Below are 27,699 nucleotides of genomic sequence, written 5' to 3'. Positions count from 1 at the left end.
AGCATCCCCTGACAACTCAAAGACGGTGCCTCTGGTACAGCTTCCTGTTAGACAGTTACACCCCCTCCCCCAGGAAAACAAAGACTTGGTCCCTGCTCCTGAAGTCAGTGGACATAGGTGCAGGCCCCAGGGCCTGGCTGGAGAGACTCAAGTGCAGGATTCTAGTCGGATCCTCAGCTTGTGTGCATGAGTAAATCCACTGATTTCACTAGAGCTCAGCTGATTTGCACAAGCTGAGAATCTGACTCATTTACTTAACCATTTGCAGGCCTTCCGGATGAAAACACAGCTGTCTGCATGTTAGATATCAGTAGAAACCTTGGCAAAAATGACCCTGAGTTTGGTTCAGAATGATGGCAGAATTAGAGAAATAAGATTTAAAACGTCTCTTTAATGACCTGGGCATGGCCTTGTGAGTTCTTGCTTTAAGAAACCAAAATGTGAAGAAAACTATTGAAACTATCCTAAGGAATGTGCGTGTTCCTGTCCCTGGTGTGGTCCCCATTCATTAGCAGACCATTTAAAGCAGTGCAGCTTTAGAAGCCGGACAGTCACAGTTGGGGGGTGGGGAGCAGGGCTGGAAGATGTCCCCATCTTTTCACAGAGAGAAGAGCTGTGGGCATGCGCCGTCCAGTTAACTGGAACCAAAAATAAATGATTGACATTGTACTGGATACTTTATAACTATAGCCACATATGACTGACTGAGCATTTCAATTGGACAAGACACAACCAAGAGCATCACACTGCCCATGTTAAGTCCTAGTGCCCAACAATGGAAGACTTCAGAATTCACACATTAAAGTGCCTTCTACTGTTAGGTTTGTGCCCCATATCAAATAGCTGCTGCTTTATTATTTTTTGGTCCATCAGTAGCTGAGGAAAATGAGAAAAGATCTTCCGGCTGGTGCCAAAGAGCAGGGAAAACTCATGGACTGAGATTTGAGAGTCTCCCTTATGGGATCAATCCCCAAGAATCACACCTGAAGCTGTTATCTCCAGATGGTGTGTGACAGCAGTAACATGGATATAGGCCAAGTAACAATAGCCCTACCCCTGCGCCCCTTTGTACTCTCACACCTCAGACTCTAGGCTAGAGATTCGTCTCCAGGACTGAGCAGCGTAAGGACTGTTCATTCTCTGGGCTGCCAGGAGGTCCCTCCTCTCCGTATTGACCATCTGGAGGAAGGATGGCTCTGCTCTGCTTCGCTCTGTACAGTCTCTGTATACGCTGTCGAAGTACATGGTCCTCCGGCTGTCCTCCTGGACCAAATAGTCCCTGCTCCTGGGTGCCCAGGGAGCCCGAGTGACACAGTGCTGGCTGGTCCTGGAGTGTTCACAGAGCGGCGGAGGCCCCTGGTAAAGCCGCCCCAAGTACATGGGCAGGTTTGTATAGGAGTTCACGTAGGCATACTGTTTGTGCATCACGGTAGAGGAGGCCTGGTGCATGCCGGTGGCATTCTGCAGGCATGCCTTCCTGTAAGAGGGTAGCCTCGCTGCCTGAGAGTGCAGGAACCGTTGTCCTTTCCAAGAGAGCCTGGAGTTTGCCTCCATGCGTTTTCTGTTGCATATAGCACTGGGCCTGAGGGTTTCAGTGGGATAGTACATTGATGTCTGCCTCAGCGCCACACTGACTTTGGGGAATAGATCTGGCACATCCCCTCGGGCGGAAGACTTGCCGTTGTATCTCTGGATGCCTAGGGAATGGTGTTTCTCATTCTGCTCCCAGGCAGACCTCAGCAGGCTGGCTCTCCTGTTTGGCTTCTCCTTGCCCAGAAGAGGTAGCTCCACAGGTTCCGGTTCCTTGAACACAGTAACTAAGGGTCTGCAAGGCCTGTCGGCTTTTGAGAAGGAGCTGTGCATGCAGTCTGGAGGCAAGAAAGGGCTCTTCTCGGAAGTGGAAAACAGCTTTGCCAGCTGGGCTGGGCCCCCATGTCTTCCTTCCCCGTACACCAGGTGAACATTTGGTGGAAGCTTCTCCTTTTCCTCTCTCTTGGACACAGGGCGCTTGTGCTCTTTGTAGATGTCTGGAAGGGGAAGCTCCCTTTGAGTTTTCAGTGGTGAGAGGGGAGTGCTCAGGTGGTTTCCCAGGGGCACGTGGCTCCCGAAATGGGATGGAGGCATGGTTCTCACCAGGAGGTGCGGAAAGCCACCCACGGTGGAACCTGGAAGAACTTTATCCCCAGAATAGCTTCCTCTAAACTTTAGGGGGTGAAGTATTGGAGGTTGCTCGTTTACCGCCCTCCAGTTTTCGTTAGCTGGCAGCCTGGAGTCCACAAAGGGCTGTTGGGGAGCAGGGATGGGTGGTGGAACAGTCCTCTGAGCACAGTCCCGTCCAAGCTTCTCTGTTGTGGCCACATTGGAGGAGTAGGGTGGCCTGTTGGACACACTGGTGTTCTGGACAACAAGCTGAGGAGTTCGAAGGGAGAACATGGTCTGGAGGTTTTCGCTCTGATTCGTCCAGTTCTCAATAGTGCGCGTGGCATTCTCAAGGGAGCTCCCAACAGTGGCTGTTGACACCATGTCCTTGGCAGCCTGCAGCATCTTCAGCACATTGGCTTGGGCAGAGTTAGCGGTGACATTGGGAGTGCGAACACGAACAGGGCTCTCCAGATTCTGGACTCCATTGAAACAGCTATAAATGCCCTGAAAAGCAGAGAGAGAAAAAGTGGCCAGAGCAACCCTGAGTACAGGGGGCATAGGGAGGGAGGTGAAGAATGATAAATCAGTGCATCTTGGGCCCTTGGAAGGGATGAGCCAGGGCAATCCCTCATGTACAAACTCCATGTTCATGCAGGATAAAGCGGATAAATACTACAGAACAATGATAAACACCCATAGTTGAGATGAGAGCAGCCCAGGACTAGCCTGAGGTCACATTGCTGTGGGCCAGGAATATCGTCTACTGTGCAAAGATCTCTGTATTACTTCCAAACACCCCGATTCCAAACATCTTCCCTTTTTGATAACAGTTTCCTCCCACTAGTGACCCAGTGGACTCATCCCCAGAACAAGCACTTTGATCAGCAATGGAACTTGAGGGCAGAACACCATCAGTCCCCATATCTCCACGATGTCTTTCTCCTGCCTAGAGAAACCCAGACCTTAGTCTTTCCCTCAGTTCTCTCATTCACTCACCAGCCTTGCTTTGAACAGCATCCCCATTAACTTTGGTTTCACGCCAGATGAGGTGAGGGCTTGTTGGAGCACGAGCCATATACTAAATTCAAGGCATTTCACGTGTGATAAGCTATTTTGGTTTGGGAATGTGAAAGTGACAAGGTCAGGGACTGGCATACCATTCATTATTAATTTCCTTGGTGCGCTTTTTAATTGGTGCTCAATTATTGCATGTGAATTTAGGGCTGGGAAAAGGCTCCCAACAGAAAACTCTGCACTCCTTCAGACAAGAGGCTTGTTTTTATCCACAGAACACGGACACTGTGGGTAGCACAAGCTTCCTCCCTCCTGCCCCATCAATGTGCCTCTAACTTGATCTGGAAGGACGTCTCTAAGAGGGAGAGGATAGGCCCAGTTGTGAAGTGGATCTTTTATTCAGAATGTTATCCCCAAGGAGCAGAACCGAGCCCACATATCCCTCTCACGCAGCCACCAAAGAGCCAGCAGATGTCGGCAACTTTTGGTTACTCATCAGGACCATATTCTGGTCAGTAGCCTAGAGGCAAAATACTCCACATCCCATTACCAGACACTCCCACTCAGCTCCTACTCCTGGTGACAAACTAGCCTCTCCTGAATAAATAAGCTCAATAAAGAGTGACTGGGGGGGAACATGGCCACGTAGTGGAAACATGTGGGGAAGGCACTTACCCTGCTTATGGCCAGAAGGAAGTCAAGTTTGTGCGACTTGGGGACAGAGTGGCGCAGTTTCCAGTACACCAGGTGCTCCCAAGCAAAGACCAGCAGGCTCAACCCCATGGCCACCAACAGCATGTAGAAGACTCCGGCCATGTTATCAATGTCTAGCTTGCTGCTCATCACCTCGTTCTTCTCATTCTGGCAGATCCCTGACAGCCACACGGTCTCCAGTTTCTGGGTTTCCCCTGGGAAACAATTACACACACAGGGACAGACAGATTCTAGCCAGGTGCATCCTGTGCCCCTGCAGCATGAGGCACTGACCCCTTCACTTCACAGTCTAATGTCTACATTGTTTTAGGAGCAGAAAAGAAATCCACTGTGTCCCAGAAGTTATTAATAAACTTCTTCTCTATTCAGCCTTTAGGATTTCTCCTCAGTTTGTGCCTTCACGGAACTCTCCCAGATTTGGACATGTGATAGCCTTTTTCTGACTCCTTGATTTCTTCTCCTCCACACCCATCTCTTTTCTCCCCATAATTCTCTTCCTCTGTCCTGATCTGCCTCTTTCCCCCTCTCCTCCCCCCTTAGCTCTGTTACATTTTACTCCTGAACATCTGGCTCCTCTCCCTCGCATGCCTTTACACTTTGCACACAGATCACTTCAGGTCTCAAAGCTGCCAGGAGAGTTTTATTGTCTATTAGCAGGAAGAGAGAGATTGCAGAGAGAATAATGTCCAGGAGAGGCTGGGCCCGACTGAATGTTAACCACAACCAACCTGACAGAGAAGAACAGCTTTCTGAATACTTCTTGATGCTTCCCCTAATGCACAGCTCAGACCACAGACTGACTGCTTGACTACACAGAGTCCAGCTGGGGCTCCCGAAGGTACCAGGAGACCAAGAGATTCAAAGCCACGTGCCATAGATGACTTCCATGTGGCAGACGGAGGAGAAAGCTAGGGCCAGGATTCCCAGGTGGTACACATCTACACAGCTGAGGATCTGGCCCCTAGATTACAGGGATGGAGCCCTAGACGTCTGGGTTAATTCCCAACGTAAGTGCTGGTTTTGATGGACTGTCTGACCCACTTCCAGTTTTAACCGATAAATACATTTTTAAATAAAACAGCAGCATGTTTGTGCCAGAGAGAGAAGGGAGAGGAAAAGGGAAGATCAAGCAAGTAAGGGAAGGGGAGAGAAAGAAGAGCCACCTTTGTGCATATCTGATTCTTGGGTAACGCTGTTTCCCCAGCTTTGCAAGGAAAGAAGTGCAAGACGGGACGGGCTAGGCTAACACTGTCACCCAGTCAGAGGAGTGACACTGCTCCCCAGTGCTGAGCAGGGAAAGAAATACCCACCGTCTCCCAGGAACTGCAGAAGGGCCAAGTCAATCGGCCTCTTCCACTTGGAATCCTTCTGCAGAGCAATGCCATAGCCGGTGGTAGCAAAGACCTTCCCACTGCCGATGGTCACCAGCTTGCAGCCCTCATCCTTGCCAGCCATGTAATTCAGCACAGCGGCATCGTAGATAAAGGCATCCAGCTTCCTGGAACCAAGCAGAGTTCAGGTCAAGGATAGCAACAGAGGAGATGGGAAGGGAGTGGCTGGGGCAGGGAAAGGGTGAGGCGATACCGGGGAGGGAGGAAATAGAGTATCCACAGGGGCTTTGGATTCAGCATCTCATCTCAGACAGCTGGGGAGGAAACTTGGATGCTTCCCTTTCTAAACAAGGAGGAGCTGCTGATGGTATTGAGGCTCAGCAGCTATATGGTCAACAAGCCCAGACTCAACTAGAGTTTGGGCTCCAAATGCCCCAAATGGGAGAAGGCTACCTCCAACAAAATGCTTTCTTCAGGCCAATGTCATTTTAAAGGCAGTGACATATCTATACAGATCACTTTGCACACCACTGAAAGGCAGCCACCTCTGAGGTAAAAGGTGGCAGCTGTTTAACATCACATAGCAACACTACACAACAATTTAGGACACAAAGTGAAGGGAAAAAACCCTGTCCTCCATTGAAATTGAAGAGGTGATCTAGGGGATGTATACACTGCAATCAGAGATATGACGGCAGTATGTGTAGACATACCCCCGCTAGCTTTGATCTGGCTAGTTTGAAGAACAATAATAATGAAGCTGTGGAGTAAGGGTGGCCGCATGGGCTACCTGATAGAGTTACATACCCAGGTTCTAGGCACACTTGTACAGTCCATTCTGCCATGGCTTCACTGCTATTGTTATTCAAGGGAGATAGATCAAAGTTACCTTGGGTGTGTCTACATGTGCTGCAGTCGTACATCTGACTGCAGTGTAGACATATCCTCAGGTCAACAGCCTGTAATCAGCAGAAGTCTGGTCTACATTAGAAAATTAGGTCAGTTTAACTATGTTTGTCAGGGGTGTAAAAAAACCACACCCCTGTGTAGACAGTGTTAGGTCAAAGGAAGAATTCTTCTGTCGACCCAGCTACTGCCTCTCAGGGAAGTGGATTACCTACACTGATGGGAGAACCCCACATCTTGGCATAGGTGGCGTCTGCACTGAAACGCTTAAGTGGTGAGATGAGATGAGATGCCGCTATGTAGACAAGCCTGAGCTAAAATTTGGCAGCAGCAGGATACAGATGTTAACACGCCTGTGCTCATGAGAAGTGCCATAGGCTCAGGAAGGACCACAAGCAGTCAGGACCTCAGTCTGCCCTCTCATCTGGAAGATGGTGGTGCTGGGAGGGAATATGCACTCAGGAGACACCCAAAGAAAGGGTAGATTTCTTACCTGATGCTCTCTGCAGGGACGATCTGTGTGTGTCTCTCTCACTCCCTAAATTCCTACCCACTCATCCTCTTTGAAAGCTAACGGCTATTGTGCAAGAGGATGAGGCATTCTTAAATTACTTGATTTGCTATTGAAAACGCACATACACCAGGTGCCAGATGGAGATCTTGGGACAGCTCCTTCTTTACTTCTGTGGTGCTACACCCCCTCACAGCAGTGGAGGACCTGGCCCTGTATGCTTGTGTTAAGTGGTGGGAGCTCTTACCTGGAGTAGTCTCCTAAACTCAGGCATGTTGATCTGACTTCATCTCCATCCCCCCACGTTTCTGATAATGTAAATACGGGATGACAGTCCCTTTCTGCCCCACCCCAGGCATTTTGGGCGTAAAAGCCTCCGCACGCTCCAGCTATGGAGGCGCACTCCTGTTTCAGAAGAGTTGCTCTTAAAGGGAGACTTACCCCATTTTGAGGCTGGTCAGGGCATCTTCCACTGAGCGCTGGTTGTATTTCACCATGTGCGTGTGCATATCTGGATAGTTGCTCCGAATGTTTCTCTCCGTGCTGCCGTTGGGAACAGTACCGAAGCGGAATGGGGGATACTGCTCCTGGGGCCGCTGGAACTAGAACGGTAATCACCACGAACATCAATCAATTGCCTAGTCCAACAAACAGGCCCAGCACTGCACTCCAGGCCTCCTCCTGGATTTTCCACTTAGCCCAGTGATAGACCTAAGCTCTGTCTTCACCCTTACCTTGAGCCCAGCTTCCACTCCATTTCTACCCCTTCTATCTATTCCCACCTTATCACTGTCAACTTGTATCAGCACCAGCACTGACCGAAAAGTGGGATGATGCTCCCACAAAAAGCTTCCCACTTTGTCAAAATTGGTTCTATTTGGCCAAGGTGGAACAAGTCCATGGGAGAGCTGGGAATCAAACCCAGGCCTCATGACCCTTAGTCCCACAAACCCTAGCCACTGAGTGCAGGGACCCTATTTCCTGGCACTTGCCCCCTAAAGGCATTAGATTTATTAATAGGTATTCCTAGCTGGAGGCCTGTCTGTGCTCTGTTTGCAAGAGCCTGGCTTAGTGGGGAGGAGAAACGGACACACAGGAGAGCTACTGGATCCACCTCTGTCTTAGCACACGAGCATCTCCTATTGACCTCTGTGGGCAACACTTGTATGCTGCGTTGGGAGAAGAGGCCCCACAAATCAGGTTCTGCATTAGAACGTTGCTCCTCTCTCTGCTCTGTTCTTTGGTTTCAGTCTCTCTCTGCTGGTCACTCTGCTAGCTCTCCATCTTCCCTCCGCCTCTTTTTTGTTCCTTCCCCCTCCACCCCACACTCCAACTATTCAGCCTTCAAATCTGTTCAACCTTAGGCAAAAGGAGTTCTTGCTCTCTCAAGACTGTGATTTCATTAAACTCTTCATCTTCAACCCAACCACCTTTGGAATAGTGCCCTAACCCCATCCATTTGCCTTGCCCTCTCAACCTTATCCACCATATTCGTCCTGTCCAGGATGTACACTGTGGGCTCCTAGTCCCGCTCTGCCCTGGAGGGGTGTCATGGCTGTCAGACTGAGGCACACACATTCAGAGTAAGCAGTAACCACGCTTAATGGATTCTATACATCGCTCCTATTGCCGGTATCCACTAGCAGTCCACGCTATGGAAGCCTGACTTGTTCAGAAGGCAAAGCAGGTCAGCTCTCTTCAGTCCTTACTAGATTAACCTGATACGCCTACCCTGCTCACTCTGTGTGTTCCATACCCAGCCATGGTTATCCCCCCATGCTTCCCCTCCCAGACTGTGGTTATTTTCTCCTCACCTTCTTGTCACTCAGCCCAGAGACAGTGTCGATATATTGCTCCTGGATCATAAAGGCTGCCAGGTTAGCTGTGTAACTAGCCAGGAAGATCACTGCGAAGAAGGCCCAGATCAGCACCATGATCTTACTTGTGGTGCCTTTTGGATTCTCAATGGGCACTGAGTTATTAAAGACCAGGGCCCACAGCAGCCAGACAGATTTGCCAATGGTGAAGGAGGGCCCGCCGGATTCTGGGAGGAGAAAAGGAGAGAAGCTTTGGGTAGCTCGGAATGAACCCGGGCCTTTTGATAAACACAACACGTCTCTCCAACCTCAGGCATGCTGCTGCCCCAACTTTATGTTTCCTGGAAAATGATTAGGGACGATTCCTCCTGGCTTTTAGCCTTGAGCTGTAGATACATGAGATTTCTAGTTATGCTACTGCCTTGTTACACATGTAACTCACCACCAAACAATGTGGGTCCAGGTTGGCTTTTGGGGAGAATTTTTTTTTCCTGCCTTAATTCCTGCATTCACTGGTCGGTTCGGTATATGGAGAGAAGCCCAGACACCACAAACAGGGTAACTCTCTCTGGGCCCACATCATGCCCCTAACATGGAGCAGGTGAGTCTGGCTGTGTTTCAGGGACCTTCAAATGCCTGTCAGAGATTCTCTATTAATGTAAAGATCTACCTGCTTTATTGAGTGGAGCCAATTAAAAGCTGGCTGTTCACCTAAAACTAAGATATCTCAGGGCCATGTCCCAACAAGCACCGGTTCTGTCTCAACAGGAGTCGGTCTGAACACTGAGCTTCTCCCGACATACACTGAACATCTCAGCACAAGCCTGTCCCAACATCTAATCTGGTGTAGATATTGCTATAGCGCTAGTCATTGCAGCATCCAGGCACCGAGTCTTATAGAAAACCTGGTAGAGATTCTTTGGTGCTTGTTTTGTTCCAAAGTCCTGGTAAGAAAGCGAGAGAGAGGAATCTTGCCAGGGCAGGTCTGTGGCCTAGGCAGGTTCTGGCTGGGCTGTGAAGGAAATCTGCCAGACCCATCTCTGATGAGGATCCAAGACTGGACTTCAGCACAGAGACAGAGACCTACTACGTAGCAGCTTTTCTGATCTCATCTCCAGAAATAGCTGGATGGTTGCCTCCCTCTGCAGGAGAGATTGGAATGGAAATTCATTTTGCTGCCTCACAACCTCCCAACAATGTACCAAAAAATTAAAACTAAGGGTAAAGAAGGAGACGAAATGAGGCACGAGACTCAAGAACAAACCAGAGCTCTCTGGCGAGAGGAGTGGAGCAGCAGGGTTCTGGCTGGCCGAGTTCTGCTGGAGCCTTTGTTCATTTGGAAGATGAAAGCTAAAAATAGATTGTGTATTTTTGCTGTGGGCTCTGGGCTATTCTCTCCTAGTAGATACCAGCTTCCTTCTGACCCTCTCCTTTCCTCTCAGTGTCTAATCCCTGACTGAACAGCAAACCCACCAAGGTCGACGCTGAGAAACTGTCCGGGATCTCTGAAACTAGAGCGGGGAGAGGTTTGGTCCTGGAGTGTCGATGCACAGGGGAGTCATTGATGCTGTTTCAAGACGCATTTTGATTATGCACCCATCAGGATGGATGCGTTTTAATAAACATTCATCAAGGGCAAAGATGGCATCCTGGCCTGGGGCTGACAGCTCCCCCAAACAAATGTGAGAAAAATCTTCTCCCCAGCTAGCTCGGACGTGGGAGCTCTTAGCTAAAGCAGACAGCACAGTAATAGGCTGATTGGTCCTGATGGTGACAGCCACAGACACAACGGGTCTGGAAGGAATTGGATTCACTAGATGGTCACCATGGACCCTTCTGGCCTTGGAATTTATGAATCTATGTCCACAATGGGCATTGGCAAAAATCCCATGTCAACTTGAAGTGGCCCAAGGAATCTCCAACTGGCATCCTGTATTGCAGAGCAACGAGGGAGAGGACGGAAGCTTGTGCACAATTAGGGGAAGGGGTATTTTATGGCTTTTCAGTTTCCCATGTTGACTTTGAAGTGGAAGACACTGGAGGCACTGTTTTGGTACCTGGTGCTAGGCAAAGAGACCCTCAGAGGCCCTGCTGAGGAAAGGAAGATTCCATCCCCCAATAACAGAGGCTGGGGAGTGGATGAGGCCCAGCTGATGGAGGTTGGGGTCTGCTTTGCAAAGGCTGAAGCTCTGCTGAAAGAGGCTGGGAATCAGCTTCCCCCTGCTCACGATAATCCACGGATGTGGCTGGAAACATGACCCTGGGATGAGCCCATGCTTCCCCGGGATGTGAGGGGCTGCAAGAATCCAGACTCGTTCCCATGGAATTATTATGGTGCCTTCCCCCTCATAAAGCAGAGCTCACAGACTGCAGCTGCCTGCATTAAATGTGTGTGGGGTGGGGCAGGGTGCTTGTGACAAAGGGCACTGTCCCATTGTGCAACATTTGTTCATCGTTCCTTTAAGCAACTTACTTTTGCCACTGGTTAGATTCTGGTTGTAGCCGACAGGGCTGAAATATTCAAACATGAAGACGGTGATGGCGACCACAGTGAGACACATCACGAACATCATCACCCACACCGCCGGGCTGTAGGGCTCTGCAAGGCAAGAGGGAGGCAGTCAGCTTCAGCTGTGCTGCACCTGGCCCGATGCATGTGTGTCACTGTAGGCTACTGGACCCTCCCACCGAGTAATACAGCAGGACCCAAAGCTAGAGACTCCAGGAATCCCCTCGAAGCTTCATGCAGGATCATGTAAACCTGTAGAGACAGATATACCCTTCCCAGCACAATACTTTTGTGGTGATCCTATTAGTGCCCTTGGATCTCAAGGACATCGGGATTACACTGAACGATGCCCAATAGCTCCTGGGTGTCCTCATCTACAGATTGAGCACATGCTAAATACTCCTGTCTTGCTATTTATTAAGCGAGAGAAAGAGGGAGTAAAAGGGAGAGTCTTACTCACAAAAAGAGCTAAATTCAGACCTGAAGTAAGCAGGTTGAGAAATTAGCCAAGTGCAGCTGGGAGAGAGAGAAACCAGCCGTGTAAAACCATCATGAAAATTTACCAGCCCAGGCACAGAATCTACTCACCTGTCTTGATCAAAACATAGTGACAGAGGATAAACTAATGAGACATTACTCACTTGTCAGAAAGTTTTCAAGTAGCATCCACCCCAGGTGAACAGCTGTATGTTTATTAGTAGTAGTATTGTTAAGACCCTACTTCATTTGTGATATTGTGGATACCATAATATTAGGCTTCCACTGCAGTTTGACAGTGAGAGCCCAGGGCAGCTGGCGGCAGAAAATCATGGAAACTTATTTGCAGTAATAAGGTCCACTATTACTTTTCCGTGATTTTCCCTGGCTTCTCCCAACTGAGCTGCAATTTTTGGACAATCATCCTGTGATTCAAGTATTGTTTATTATTTGTATTACGATAGGACCTAGGAGCCCTACTCAAGGACCAAGGTCCCATTGTGCTAGGTGCTGTACAAAGACGGAACACGAGTTCACAATTGCAGATTAATCTAAGTGGAATAGAATCTTGCAAGGCTGAGGTTAGAACTGAGTGAACACTGCAAATATCTGTCCATGAATATTTGTTTGAATGCATCATTTATTCAAGAGACTGTGTTCACATCCTGTGTATGTTCATTTTCTCAGCAGTGAATGAGCTTCCAGGCAAGAACATTTGTGGAAACAGAATATTTTAAGTGAATATTGCAGAACATTAGTGAAAAGTGAATTTTTAAGTTGTAATCACAAGTATTCACTCCAAAAACTGATCCTAAGAGTTACTTTAATCCAGTCAGGGAACAGAAACAAGCCATGTAACCTACATGTCCAGTCAAAACAGCTCAGGAAGCCAATACTTGGGAGGAATTGCTTTCACTCCAGCTGCAGATTGAGAATGATCATTTGCTGTAGTTATTCAGGAAAGAATTCTAGACAATGAGTAAATTCCAGAAAAATCAGCAATCTCATGGCTGAAAAATTTACCAACAGAAAAAGGGACAAAATACATCAGATACATTTTTAAATTTACTGAGCCAGGGCAGAGATATAGAGAGAGAGGGAGAGAATGGGATGTGGAGAAAGAACAAGGCAAACACAAAAGAAGAGGAGACGCTAAGGGTACGTCTACACTGCACGATTATTTCGAATTAGCTTAAACCGATATTACAAAACAGATCTAATAAAATCGGTTTAGCGCGTCCACAGTGGGATCCCGAAATCGATTGTTTGCGTCCATGGTCCAAAGCTACCATCGATTTCAGGAGCGGTGCACTGTGGGTAGCTGTTCCTCAGCTATCCCATAGTTCCCACTTCCGTGTTGAGAGCACAGTGCCTGATGGGGCAGAAAACACTGCCCCGGGTGGTGCTGGGTACAGCCTCACCCCTCCCTTTGTGAAGGCAGCAGACAACCCTTTGGCGCCTTTTTCGCGGAGTGCATTGAGCAAACGCCATAGCACAGCAATCTTTCCCTTTTTTTTTTCACGTGGTGGTGGGGGGAAATAAACTGAGGAGCTGTTCCCTGAACCACGCCAGACACTGTGTTTGAACCTACAGACATTGGGAGCTCAGCCAAGAATGCAAATAATTTTCAGAGACTGCTGTGGACTGTGGGATAGCTGGAGTCCTCAGTACCCCCTCCCTCCCTTCATGAGCGTCCATTTGAGTCTCTGGCTTCCCGTTACGCTTGTCACGCAGCGCTGTGTATCCTGGAGTTTTTTATTCAAACGCTTTGGCATTTCGTGTTCTGTAACGGAGCTGGTTACAACAGATTTGTCTCCCCATACAGCGATCAGACCTAGTATCTCCCGTACGGTCTATGCTGGAGCTCTTTTTCGATTTCAGACTGCATCGCCAGCCGTGCTGATCAGAGCTCCACGCTGGGCAAGCAGGAAATGTAATTCAAAAGTTCGCGGGGCTTTTCCTGTTTACCTGCCCGCTGCATCCGAGTTCAGATTGCTGTCCAGAGCGGTCAGTGCTGCACTCTGGGATGCCGCCCGGAGGCCAATAACGTCGATTTCCGTCCACATGAACCCTAATCCGAGTTATCACTATCGAATTTAGCGCTACTCCTCTCGTTTGGGAGGAGTTCCGAAATCGATTTAAGGAGCCGTTTAACTCGATATTAATGATGACGTCGTGTGAATGGATACAGCGTTAAATCGGTATATCGGCCATTAAACCGATTTAAAGTCGCAGTGTAGACCTGGCCTAAGAGAGGGACAGAGACATCAAGAAGGCAGGAAGAGGTGTGAATAGAAAGAGGCACTCAAGGCAGAGATAGACCAAGCGGAAGAGACAGTGGCAGTTGCTGGGTGACAGCTGCAGACACCCTGAGAGAGAGAGCTCTGTAGTTAAAGGGCAGGCTGAAGGATGGGATTAATTCAGGCCCTCAAAATACAGCAGCAGAGGCCCATTTGTCAGCATGTCCTTCCCCGTCAGGGACGAGAAAAAAAAACTTTATCTGATAGCATCAGATGCATTTCATTAGCATGTGGAGGGAGCTGGGCAAGCCAGCGAGGTGTGGGGGGAGGAGGAACCTTTGACCCTGGCTTCCCCTGGGCTTAGCTTTCCTACACATCTTCTGGTGAGATGACTATGCAGTAGGAAGAGAAGACCCAGATCTAAAGACTGCAGAGAGTTAAAGTCCAGGGGACTGATTCTTCAAGTAACTGAAATCAGAGAGGGTTACTCAGCTGGAGTTGGGGGAGTTAGGGGACAGCAACCCTTTTCTGAAGGGGAGGGGCAGGGTGGCTTGCTGCCCCTCTGACTCCATAAGCTCACCCCAGTGTCCTGGCGCTGAGCTTATCTGTCCTCCAGTGAAGGTGGTGACATTGGCTCCCCCTGGAGCAGATACACTCTACTATGCAGTGCCTAGGAGCCTGTACATTTCTTCTGCAATCCCACAGCACAGGAGACAGGAAGCTCTGGGGAGGAGGAGACACCCGTAGCCTCAGGCAGCAGCATGTCTTTGACTTGACAGCACACAGTTTAAAGAGGCCTTCAAAGCATATACAGGCTTATGCCAACATGTGTGCAAACATCCAGAACAAGGACAAGCTCAGACATATTCACAAACATAAGCAGGCATGCTCACACACATCGTGCTACACATGCCCTTTCATAGACATTCTGCATACACAGACCGACTTGCAAGCCTCTACATACACACAAACATACATATACACTTCTATGGAACAGTTCACACGTGCAGCCAATGATCCTCATGTTCACACACGCAGGTACTCACATACAAAAGGTGCATATGTACACACACACACAAAGCAAACAGACCCTCAGCAACATGAAGACATGAATTCTTTGTCATGCACACCCAGATACATCACCACAGACGTACCCATATGTGTAGCAACATATAGTTACACACACTTATTCACAAACACTAACACACACAGCCAAACTGGCACATGCATGCAACACACACTCATCTGCATGTCACATACATGTACTGAAGACAAACACAGATGTAGAATCATAGAAATGTAGGGCTGGAAGGGACCTCCAGAGGTCATCTATGCAAACCACCTGTGCTGAGGCAGGATTAAGTAAACCTAGACCATCGCTGACAGGTGTTTGTCTAACCTGTTTTTAAAAACCTCCAATGACAGGGATTCCACAACATCTCTAGGTAACCTGTTCCAGTATTTAACTGTCCTTATCGTTAGAAAGATTTTGCTAATATCCAACTTAAATCTCCCTTGCTGCAAACTAACCTGATTACTTCTTGACCTGCCCTCTGAGGACTTGGAGAAAAAAATTGATCACGGTCCTCTTTATAACATCCCTTAACATATCTGAAGACTATTATCAGGTCCCCCCTCCGCCGTCTCTTCTCAAGAGTTAAGAACTGGGCATGTTTTCAACCTTTCCTAATAGGTCATGTTTTTTACAACTATCATTCTTGTTGCTCTTCTCTGGAATCCAGTTTGTTTGCATCTTTCTTAAAGTGTGGTGCCCAAGACTGGACATAGTACTTCAGCTGAGGCCTCACTAGTGCCAAGTATAACAGAACTATCACCTCCCGGTCTTTCATAAAACACTCCCGGTAATACCCCCCAGAATGACATTTGCCTTTTTCCAGCTGCATCACACTGACTCTCACTCCATTTGTGATTCACTATAACCCCTAGATCCCTTTCTGCAGTACTGCTGGCTAGCCAGGTATTCACATGTGAATACATGTGAAACACATGTGCACATACATGCACATATAGCGACAGACTCTCAACATTCACTGCAAACATGCTCATCCTCACATAAACACAAACATGCAATATGCACTGCTAATCAAATTCACACACACTCACATACAACATTAAACATCTATCCATCCATCCACACACACACTTTTGTCTTATTTAAACTTACAGATTATTTTTCTGGAAAGCACTTCAAAATCATCTTAGTTTTGTTTTTTTTTAACCATAATTACAAAATTCAAGTGCAGAAGAGGCAAGAACTGGATTTGTGGAATGAACCTCCCCAAGAACATGCTCAGCCTGGCCTCTACCTAACAAGTCCCTGATTCAGTTTAATAAAATAACTATTGCGTACAACCTCAGCCACTTGCTTAGAGCAAGAGAGGAATTCAGTCTTGGGGCCTGTCCAGACATCACCAAAAGGGAGACTGATCAGTGCCAATCTGTAGAGGTGACTTTTGTGACATGCACCCTTATACCCTAGGAACTTGCCTGAGACTCACCAATTCATTTCACAAAGGCCAGTGAAAAACCACCAGCAGTGACTGGCTTTGACTTCCGCTGATCTGGCCCATAGTCAAACCAGCAGTAAAAGTCTCTATAGCAGTTTAGCCCTTAAACTATCCTGCTCCATTTTAATCACTGGTTCAGTGGACTTCAAAGTTTCCTGGTCTTCCAATCAGTGTCCCATCTACAAGCCCTTATTACCCAGGCTATAAGACCGATATTAAACTCCAGACAGTCTCCCCTAGGTTCCAGGGAGAGCCTAGAGGGACACACAGAAGAAGGCTCATGGATACAGGAAATGAGCACAACCCCTCAGAATCCGGAGAAGTGGAATCCAAGTTTGCATTTTGACACTGACTGAAAGTGATGCTCTCAATCAATGCAGGGCCAAGCAGTGACTTTGCAGAGGACACTCTTGGCTTTGCCAAGATAAAATGAATTGCATCTGATAAGTTAACTCTTTCACTGCTGATCCTACACAGAAAATGCAGCACAGCCAAAGTCCTATCAAAATCATGGGATGTTAAGTTCATCTGGCAGCTGTCGAGCTCAGCCACCAAAAAAGGTTTGGAAAGCTATTCCTATGCCTGGGTAGTAATAACAGTTCTTTGCACTTTCATAGCACCTTTCATCAGAGGAATCCCAAGTGATCCATCAGACAATTAGTTCAGCCTCCCTAGGCCCTAGTGGGGTGGGTGCTATTATAGTCATTTTACAAATGGGGAAACTGAGGCAGAGATTGAGTAACTTGCCCAAGATCACACAGCAAGTCTGCGGCATAGCCAGCAATAGAATCCACAAGTCCAGAATGCCCCCAATCCCCTTACCTAGCAAGAAACAGGTTAGAATGGAAGTACCCCGACATGACGGGGGGGGGGGGAGTTGAGCCCAGACAGGAATATCAGCCCTTGGATGGCATCAGCAGTAAGTCTCGTCCCAGAGAAATCAAGCACCTCTCTGGTTCAGCCTTGCTTCTGGGTACTCCTCATCACCTGAATCCACATGACAGGCACGTTCCTTGGTACCAAAAAGGCCCACAGCCACCACATTTACACAGAGCGTAGTCTCCCCATGGCCTCACCAAGCCCAGACATACTGAGATTCACCCAAGACTCCAGAGCTGGGCCTGCCTTAACCCTCCATATTTACACTATGCCTTTCCCCTCCTCGAATGCACCGCGCTCACCCGCAGCTCCATGCATAGAACAAGCATCCACCCTGGCACCAGGCTGGCTCTGCTCACCTAGGAAGGCAGAAGGCGAGACTGTCCCATTGCTTCTAGCCACCATGACACTAATGCCGGTCTCCACAAAGGGCACAGAGAAGTCCACGATCTCAGACCGTTCCTCGTTGATGGTGAGGGACCCTATGGCCATGTCCGCGCGCTGGTAGTACACCTGGAGGATGACAAAGGAGGCAGCCAGGTGAGTCTGGAGCTACGCAAGCAAAACCGCACGCCAGCAATTCACAGGGGACCCAGCCCCAGCATGGCTAACCATCAGTCTCAGTCTAATCCCACCTCCCTTTGCTAGCGGAGTGGCAGAGAGACTAGCCCCAAGGTGACCCACTCCCTTTCCCCATCCCAGCTTCAGAGATGGGCTGCACAAGAAAGACGTCACCCTTCCCAATTGGTTCTCCCCTAAGAAGCTCAGGGCCTGATGCTCAGTGACTCCACATCCTTTTGACTCCATCCAACACAAAGTAGGTGGATACGGCCCCCATAGGGCCACCCTGGCTGTTGCAGAACTGGGATAAAGGCCCTAGGCCAGCCTTGCTACCATTCCCAGATGTAGGGGGCAGATTGGGGCCATGGTTATAGCGCACTGCACAACAGCTCTTTTCTGCTGCCGGGAGTCCCAAGGGGAAGCACAGCATAAGAGTTAGAGCAGCCAATGGTACCACAAGGCCTCTGCACAAGCTACCTTTGCCCCTCCCTAGCCCTTAGCACAGGAATGGAGTAACAGACTCAGGTCTTTGGCCTCTAGGTCAGACTCTCACTCCCTAACTACCTCCTTTCTTCCTTACCACTCACTGGATTCCTGCCTTGCTACACACTGGGCTGAGCCCTGGTCCACTGCAGTCAGTGAAAGTCTGGACTGAATGTACATAGGGACCTCTGACCCCAGGTAAATTACTAGAGCTGGTCAAAAACCAGAATTTCTGTTTTGCAGGAAATCTCAAACATTTAAAAAAATAAACTTGTTCCAAATCAGAATGACTAAATATTTTTGAAACTTCCCATGAAGCAGAAGTTTTGCTTTAAAATTAAAATTAAGAACATAAGAATGGCCATACTGGGTCAGACCAATAGTCCATCTAACCCAGTATTCTGTCTTCCAACAGTGGCTAGTGCCAGATGCTTCAGAGGGAATGAGGAGAACATGGCAATTATCAAGTGATCCACCCCAGTTGTCCAGTTCCAGCTTTTGGGAGTCAGAAGTTTAGGGACACCCAGAGTATGGGATTGCATCCCTGATTATCTGGTCTAATAGCCATTGATGGACCTATCCTCCATGAATTTATCTAATTATTTTTTTAACCCAGTTATATTTTTGGCCTTCACAATATCCCCTGGCAACGAGTTGCACAGGTTGACTGGGCGTTGTGTGAAGAAATACTTCCTTATGTTTGTTTTAAACCTACTGACTTAATTTAATTGGGTGACTCCTGATTCTTCTGTTATGTGATGGAATCAATAACACTTCCTTATTCACTTTCTCTGTACCAGTCATGATTTTATAGGCCTCTATCATATCCCCCTTTGGCTGTCTCTTTTCTAAGCTGAGCATCCCATTCTTTTTAATTTCTCCCCAGATGGAAGCTGTTCCAGACCCTTAATCATGTTCCAATTCTAATATATCTTTTTGAGATGGTGCAACCAGAATTGCACATGGTATTCAACGTATGAGTGTACCCTGGATTTATATAGTGGCATTATGATATTTCTGTCTTATTTTCTATCCCTTAATAGTTCCTAACATTGTTTGCTTTTTTGACTGCCGTTGCACATTGAGCAGATGTTTTCATATAACTATCCACAATGACTTAAGCTCTCTGAGTGGCAACACTTAATTTAGACCCCGTCATTTTGTATTACATTTTCAACATTTATTTTGTTTGTGCTTTTCCATTACTTTTATGATTTTGACCTTATGTTGGGACATGTCATATTATGCACTACTACACCTGACATATCCTGACATATGGTCAAAATAATAAAAGAAATGGAAAAACAAGCAAACAAAATACATTTTGAAATGCAGTTTTAGCTTTGACATAACATTTAGAAATTTTTCCTAAAGAAAATTCATGAAAGTTGACATGATTTTGCAAAAAATTTCCATTTTGTAAAAGCAGAATTTTCCAACACTACTATTTAGACAAAAGTTTTCCCAAACATCTCTTTCAAACAACACCTTTCTGGGAGAAAGGGAGCTTATTTCCTGCTAATGCAAAAGTGTCCAATGAAATAAACAAAAAATACATGAAAATAACACAGCTCTGGAAATTAATAAAAACACAACATCATCGACTCATGGCTGCAAAGCTATAAAATTAGGCAGCCTCAATATACTGACCACCACCTCAGAGCTCCTCCTGCTTTCTCATTGCACCAGAAAAAAAGATAGACCATATGCACCAGCATGCTCTGGCTGATGCTACTTCAGTGACACTTATCAGCTTAAATCAATTTTAGCCAGGTTTACAACTACTTGGCCTTGCTGGATCAATGCAAAACAGCTTGAGCATACCAGGGAATCTGGCCCAATAAATGTAAATAGTACACACACATACTATGTTAAAGAAAGTTAAGGTTGCAAAATCAAGCACTTAAAAGTTAAGAAATGCCAGAGTTAAGGTTATCTGTGCAACTTTAATGTAGCCCCCTTGTGCATATGCATTATGATACTGTGCATGATTATGTGATCATATCCTATTTTCCCACACAACTCCTGCCTCAATCAGTGAAAAGGTTGTTATTCAATATATCTTTTTACTCTCATTCAACATGTGGCCACAGGCACATCATCCAAACTCCATACTGAATACAAAATTATTAAATGTCCTCCTGGGCATGACTATGATGTTCTCACCATAGTACCCAACTGTTTCACAAACATTAATAAATGTATCTTCACCACACCCAAGAAATTAGGTGGTGGTAGTGTCCCCATTTTACAACTGGGAAACGGAGGCACAGAGACATTAAGACCAAAATTGTCAACAGTGCCCACTAATTTTGGGTGGCCACACTGAGACATCTAGGGCCTGATTTTTCAGAGTGCTCAGCGTTTTTATAGCAATTTGTATATTCACAGCACAGCTTCAATCTATTTCAGCTGCAGTTGTGATTGCTCAGCACTTCTTCAAATCTGATTCCAGGTGGCCTGACGGGCACTCAGAAAATCATGAACATACAATGACCAACTATGAACATTTTAGTGTCAGTGGCTTGCCCAGCATCAGAAAGGCAGGGACAGGATCCAGTTCTCCAGCCAGTATTCAACTGCTTTAACCACAAGACCAGCCTTTCTTTTCCTTCAGTTCCGTGCTTCATTCACTACATACCTTCCAATGTCTGCAACGAACACAGCAGAGGTTCTACCAACAACAGCCTCATTCACTACAGAGCCTGCCTCCTTTTTCCCTCCCACTCTTCTCCTATCCAACTTCCTGCACCCCCACATTGCCTGCCCCCTCCCATGCTGCTATGCATTCCCCTATATTGACTCCTGCACCCCACCCCATATCACCTTGGCTCCTACCCCTCCTCTGATCCTACTCCTCCATTGCCCCCCCCTTTGCATTCCCTTCAGGTACATCCTCCCCCACACTGTCTGGGAACCACCAGGGGAGCACTGAAAGCACATGCAGAGAGTCTTCTTACTCTCACTTCTGGTGCTTGGCACCACAGTGGCTTCTGGCAGATGGGAGGAGCAATTGCAGGAAATCATAAAACAGGGTTGGAAGGGACCTCGGGAGGTCATTTAGTCCAGGACCAATCCCCAGACAGATTTTTACCCCAGTTCCCTAAGTGGCCCCCTCAAGGACTGAACTCACAACCCTGGGTTTAGCAGGCCAATGCTCAAACCACAGAGCTATCTGTCCCTCCCTACCTCCCTAAATGGAGCCCCAGTTGGAGCATGCTCAGTACGGATGGACTCTTTGGAGACTTTAGCTGCCCAATGAACAGGTCTCTCGTTAGCTTGTGCTAACTGAGATTTTGTTGGAGCCTGATTACCTGGACCAATTTGGGTACATTTTTGTAGGAACAGCATAAGGCATATCCCTGACGCTAGGGCAAATGTCTTTCTCCAAAGCACGCAGGCACTAGCGCATCAATGATTGTATGAAGTTTTTAACTTGGACAAAACAATGTACTTTTCCCTAATCTCTGAAACATCTCAACCATTTTAGCTAAAATTTCCCCAAAAACATCAGCATAAGGCAGACACCCAAATTTCAGCCCACACAGTTAAAGTTTGGAAAAGTTATAAACAACTGAAAACAGGGTCATATAATGCAAAATGTTAGGCTGCCTTTACTATAGGCAGTACTCCCAGCTGTGCCAACAATTAGAGCCCCAGCATCATCCATGTCACATTGTGCGCTACCCAAGCATGGCCAAGGATCAGAAACTGACTCCAAACACTGAAATTCTGACCCAACTCAAATGGGAGAATCCCAGTTCAGCTCATTCCTTCAAGCATTTTGGTAAACTGATTGCAGGCATGGCCCTCCTTGAGGAAAAGTGCATTGTGGGAATGGGTCACACCTGTCCCCCTACCTCGCCAATCATGCCATTCCAGATGCCACGCACTATCTTCCCATGTTTTCCATTGGTTACCAGGTAGAGGTCATAGGAGAACTTCACTGCCTTGGCCAGCTTCTTCAGGATATCAATGCAGAAGCCCTTGCAACAGAGTTTGGTGTAGGGGTCCACAGGTCCATCCCCACTGGAACCGGACATTAAAAATAAAAACCAACACATATACTGGTCACTTCCTTCAAAGGATCTCCATGGTAATGCCAGGGCCATTCCACCACCTATGCCACCTCATGCAGCAATGCTGATATTCCACTGTAGGCAAATGCAGGGCCCGACTAGTCCACAGAGTGTTCAGGAAGCAGCACTAAGGTTGCAGAGCCTGATTCTCACAGCCTTGCATGTTGGGTCATCATGTCCATGCACAGCGAGTGTAAAATGCTACCATGCCAGAATTCTCCCCCCATATGCCACCAGCCATGGTGTTTCAAATGCACTTTTCACAAGAGCAAAATGTCAACATAAGCAGCTTGATTCTCTGCTGCCCTGCCCCTCGTGTAGAAGTTAGAACTGATGCAAAGCAAGTGCAATATGCTACTGGTCTGGTCTGACTCGGTAGCAGTTTATACCCACTCTAGACTCAACTTTGCACTGGTGTATATGACTGCACAAGGGGCAGGGTGTTGGGGAGTTAAACCCAAAGTACAGTTAGGCAGTGAGGAATCAGGACTACAAAGGAAGTTCAAATTACAAGGAAAGATGTGGCCTTGCCAGTCAGCTGGAAGAATAATTTCCCAGGGAGCTAAGAGGGTAGCTGCAGAATACCTATTGCTCCCCTGGGAAAGGAACACACGTCTCTCCACATGGGGGTGAAGGAAACTGCTGAGTAATGTCTGTGATCCCTTGTGTGGGGAAGCATAGCTGCAAAATAGCTTCCTGATTCCCAGTGGGAGCAGGGTGTATCCTTCCACTTGAGGAAGGAAGGGAGGGAGAGAGGGAACTGTGGAAACGGCAGGGCAACGGGGAGCTGCTCCAGCTGGGAAGTGAGAGAGACGCTCCAACAGGCTGTCTGACACAACCTTGATCGGAGAGTTGCAGAGGTCAGCCATAGGCAAGTGATTAATGAGCATGCATAGGCCTGCCTGGCTACATCCCTCCGGGGGCACTTTCCAGGCCAATCTTCACGGCCACCTTTTCAGAAGGCTGTCTCGAGGGAGTCTAGGACGCAGCTCTGGATCTACAGGCTGGCCCTCCACACACACAGCCCTGGAACTGTAATTGATGGGCCAGGGCAGCAGCCAGTCTGGTGGGAAAACACAGCATTTATAGACATTGAACTGATGCCCCAGAGTCTGCTCCAGGGGCTTCTCACTGTGTCAGAACTAAAGTCTTACGTGAGCCAGAGGCTCCCAGCTCTGACAATCGGGACTGGACTGCGGCCCAATTCTACACAGCATCTCCCAGCTGTGAGCATCAGGCCTGACATCAGAGCTATTACAGTCAGCATAAGAAATCCTGCCTAAAATTCCTGTACCAAATCCTGGCACCACATTAAACCCACACCAGCCACATTCCTGTTTGCAAACACTCTGAAAGCACTGCCTGAGCAGAAAGCACCATTTTATAGTGAGGTTGCAGCCTGCCCAGTTCTGCTCCTTGCCTGGGCAGGGCATGGAACACTTGACGCTCCCTTCTACCAGCCTTGTGAGAAGCAGAGCATGGGCATGTCTAACCCTGCTCCAGCACACCTGGGGCAGCTGAAGATGAGGGCTGCAGCATGGCACGGCACCTCCAGCAGCCCATTTGCCTGGCTGCTTACCTGTTGGTGTAGTTGGTTTGCTTCCGGCAGGGGACGGTGTTGCGCACACAGACGCCAGAGGCCGGGTCCGTGTTCTCCACAATCACAAAGGGTCTCTCTTCGAGGGTGGCCACAGTGAGGTGGCGATTATCCGACACGGGCTGCAGGAAGGAGCCATAGCGGGGCCACACTGGGTACTTCATGTGGATAATCCCCTTCTCCCATTTCCCCACCTGCCCGAGATTGGAGAACAGTGTTACTGTCCACACAAAAAGGGGAAATGCCCGTGACTGCCTGGCAATGGTGCACGTGAAGTTATTCCTGGGAAGGAGGGTCAATGCAGGCCCTTGGCTTCCCACAATCACCACCTTCGCAGCACTGCTGTTCAACTAGAGGAATGTCAGGGAAGTTACAGGTGGGTCTGGATATCAGGGCAGACTGGCCCTGAATGGACAATAGAGCTCTGATAGGCAAACAGCACATAACAAATGACCCATTTTGCCTCTCCCTCTGTCTGTGAGCAGATATAGGCTCCCTTGGATCGATTCCCTATCACAAACAAGTCAGTTGCTTCGCTCACCACCTTTGGGGTGGGATGCAGCATGCAGCAACACCACATCCAATTCTCCTGCAGCTTTACTTTAGGAAGGCTGAATGTAATTAGCTACATTCAGTCAGCATCTCAAAGTTAATTCCCCAGCTCTTGCAAAAAGATCTGTGGGATCTTTAGTGATCAGTAGTGGTCCTTTGTTATATAGCTCATGCAAAGATGGCATGTTCCCCACCCAAAACCATGCTGGGGCTGGGGCTCAGAGGGAAGAGGATCCCTCCTAAATCACTAAAGACACTTACTGTAGCCTCTCTGTTTTCTTAAGCTGCTCCGCTTCCAGCTCTGACCCTGATCATTCCCTGAGACATGCCACCTTGGACAGTTGTCTGGTTTGCCTGAAGGCTTCTTCCTACCTTGGTGCTTTTCACCCTCTCAGAAGAAAGCAGCCTGTCTAAAAGAATATCAGACCCAGGTGCAAACACACTCCAGCGCTCCTAACCCCTGAATGCTGGGAACAGAACTCTCAATACTAATCACATCAAATGCTAGCCTGATTTTAAACACTGCAGTTCAGAGCGAGAATCCCCCAGTATCCCAGCTGGTGTGAAATAAAACTTCAAATAGCAGCAGCAGGACTCTGGGTGGGTCTGGTAGGCCTATAGGGGGAGTCATCAGTGGTATTTAATGGGAGCAACCAGAGAATGGGGAGCTCAGGCTGCAGAAACATAACTGGGAGTAGTTACAGAGAGTGTGATGGAGTCTGTGTAAGGAGGAGCACCAGGGGGCTCAAGACAGAATAGAAGGGGTTATCTAACAGGAGTATGAGGAGTCTCTAAAGGGGTGGTCAAGGTCACGTAGGAGCCAACCGAGAGTATGTAGGAGAAGACAAGACACAAGGAAGCCTCCAAGCGGAGGAGCAGGAGAACATGGGACGTCTAAAGAAGCTAGGGGGCTTGGCGGCTAGTGTGTGGCAGTCTCCAGAGCACATGGTGGAGGGATCCTAAGAAGTGCATATAGGTGTTCCTGGGGATGGGGGTGGTAAGGACACTGTGGGTACCTAAAGAAGGTGTTTGGATTGGTTACCAATGGGAGGGCAGTGAAAGAACTTGTCAGGGGTCTTAGTGGACCTGGAACCTCAAGGGAGAGAAGCCATCGGGTAGTGAGTCTGGAGCTACTGAGGCACTGGGGATGGGCGGGTGCAAGCCTGTCCATTGCTAAATCCCCCCGCCCCCACTGTAAGGGGAGGAGCCACAGGACCCAGGCATGAACTAAATCCACAGGATTAATGAAAAACAGGGATGGGAGTGAAGGTCAGAGGGATAAAATAAGGGATCCAAATGGAGACAAGGAGCAGAGAACCCTGGACAGTGCCCACTGCTCCTCAAAGGCATCCAGAGAGGCAGAGGAGCCCTGTCCTGAGACGACATGAGGAGGGCTCAGAAGTCGTAAAGAGTCTGGAGCAGACGGAGCAGCAGAGTGTGACGGTTCCTACGTAACTCTTTAGTAGGATGTTATCTCCAGACAGCAGCCTCTTCTGTCCCCCGCCCCTTCCCGTGTTAGTTTCAACCTATAACACCCAGCGGATGCTGTGCTTTGCAGGGGGGAGGTGTTCTTGAGTGGTCATGTCTTAAAAGGGAGGGTGATGACTGCAGGTGCTGGAGGGAAAAGCAGCCCTTACCATCTCCCAGAGCCGATGCTGGTTCAGTGAGATCACCACCATGGTGGGCCTCACCAAGTAGCCACCTTCATTGAAGGAGAAGTCCCTGTGTTCCCACGTCACGTTCAGCAGGTGCCTGTGGGGGGAAATGAGAAGCACTGTGGCCAGGGAAGGTGGGACCTTCCCAAACAGGGCTAGCAACCTCTTTCCCTCCCACAGACACCATCACCAGCATGGGCTAACTCAGAGAGCCCAGCTTCCAGCCTGGCCTCTCTACCCATCACTGCCTCTAGGCCCATCTGGCAGCCCGGTCTAGCAGACAAGGCCCTAAACTGATGAAATTTGGGTTCTAGGGCTGACTCTGCCACTGACTAGCTGAGCCACCTTGGGAGAGTCACTTCACCGTTGCCTGCCTCTGTTTCCCCACCTGTCAAGGAGCGATAACAATCCCCTTTCTTGGTAGCATGCTCTGAGATGTAGGGCTGGAAAGCACTATACAAGAGTGGAGCTTTGTTATCCTTTCCTCAGTAGGGGCCACAGTTATAAGTCCCAGGGCTAGGTGCAACAAGGCTTCCCAGACAAAAGCAACCTGAAGGGAAACTAAGACAAGGAGTCTGCATGGAGTGGGATGGCAGGAGATGAGGGAGAGCTCCACCTGTCTTACACTTTTACATCAAGTCTATCACCACAGTCCCAAGATACTGGCAGTACATTACGTGACTGATCGACAAATTAGCTCCCCCCCAAAAGCTTCCACCCTGCTCCCTCACAGTCCAGGGACCAGAAGGAGACACAAATGCAAAGCCAGACAGCACTCCAGCGATTTAGAGACACACAAAACATAGCTGACATCCCAGGATCTTAATCCCCCACACACTTTATTTTCCCTGAGAGTGTGGTCTGCCAACAGGCTAACGAGCTAAACGGACAGAACATTCCAAATTGGTTAACAGGGCATGTGGGGGAGGTGAGCATTGGGCACGGAGCGGCAGCAAGGTCACTGGATTGGCACCATGCCTGCGTGTGCGAGCCAGGTGCTGGCATATTCAGCTGTAGCGCACAAGAGCAGCCTGGTGACTGGTATCACTCACCCTCGGTGTCATTCCTTCAGATAGGCGCCCTTCTCTCTCATCACAGATTCTATGCCCCTTGGTCTCCTTCCTTCCTTTACCCAGCTCTCCCCTCCCTCCCCGGTGAGTCAGTGATTCTGTGGGACTATATAACCCAAGCAGCACAGGATTTTCCAAACCCAGAACCAAAGCTCCTTGCTCAATTAGCCAAGGGTCACACTCCAGGAGAGTTAATTAAAAAATGTTGCGCTCAGACAGATCCTTCAGGCTTTGTAGCCTGGCCCTCCCTCTCCTCTTGTCCTCTGCGCCTGCTGCCTCCTGCACTTTCCCTCTGTCTTTTGTCCTCCTCCTTTGCTCCACACTCCACATTTGTGGTGACCACACTGCTGCTTTCAACCTGAGCGAGCACTTGAAGAGAGTTTTCCCTCTAGACCCATCTCGCTAGGGTCTATCTGGCAGTGGGGCACAATGGGCAAGTCACTGGCCTTGAAGTCTGGACACCTGGGTTCTCTTCCTGGCTCTGACCTTGTTGGTGACCCTGGGCAAGGTAACATTCCTTGCTGTAGGTCTTTGAGGGGTGTGGGGAAAAGTGAAGGAGGCAGAGCTCTCTCATCCCCAGGAAAGGGTGGCCCCGGCAGCTCAGAGCTGAACAAGAAGCATCCCTCTGCCAGCC

At 48.5% G+C, this 27,699-nt stretch overlaps 1 protein-coding gene across 1 annotated transcript in view; it reads right to left on the bottom strand.

Annotated features, from left to right (window-relative positions):
• Positions 1-272: 272 nt before the first annotated feature.
• Positions 273-27,699, bottom strand: part of GRIN2C (glutamate ionotropic receptor NMDA type subunit 2C) — a 47,913-nt gene continuing 20,486 nt past the window's right edge. Inside the window, exons 4-13 of the mRNA XM_032785076.2 lie at positions 25,978-26,092; positions 23,771-23,982; positions 21,973-22,141; positions 17,428-17,581; positions 10,909-11,034; positions 8,433-8,662; positions 7,060-7,220; positions 5,181-5,368; positions 3,832-4,064; positions 273-2,646 (exon numbers count right to left, since the gene is read on the bottom strand). Of these exons, the coding sequence (XP_032640967.1) occupies positions 1,075-2,646; positions 3,832-4,064; positions 5,181-5,368; positions 7,060-7,220; positions 8,433-8,662; positions 10,909-11,034; positions 17,428-17,581; positions 21,973-22,141; positions 23,771-23,982; positions 25,978-26,092 (3,160 nt within the window). The 3' untranslated portion in view covers positions 273-1,074. The remainder of the gene's footprint in view (positions 2,647-3,831; positions 4,065-5,180; positions 5,369-7,059; positions 7,221-8,432; positions 8,663-10,908; positions 11,035-17,427; positions 17,582-21,972; positions 22,142-23,770; positions 23,983-25,977; positions 26,093-27,699) is intronic.

This window comes from Chelonoidis abingdonii, chromosome 13, assembly GCF_003597395.2.
Source record: "Chelonoidis abingdonii isolate Lonesome George chromosome 13, CheloAbing_2.0, whole genome shotgun sequence".
Classification (NCBI taxonomy): domain Eukaryota; kingdom Metazoa; phylum Chordata; order Testudines; family Testudinidae; genus Chelonoidis; species Chelonoidis abingdonii.
This window is presented reverse-complemented; position numbering and strand designations above follow the sequence as displayed.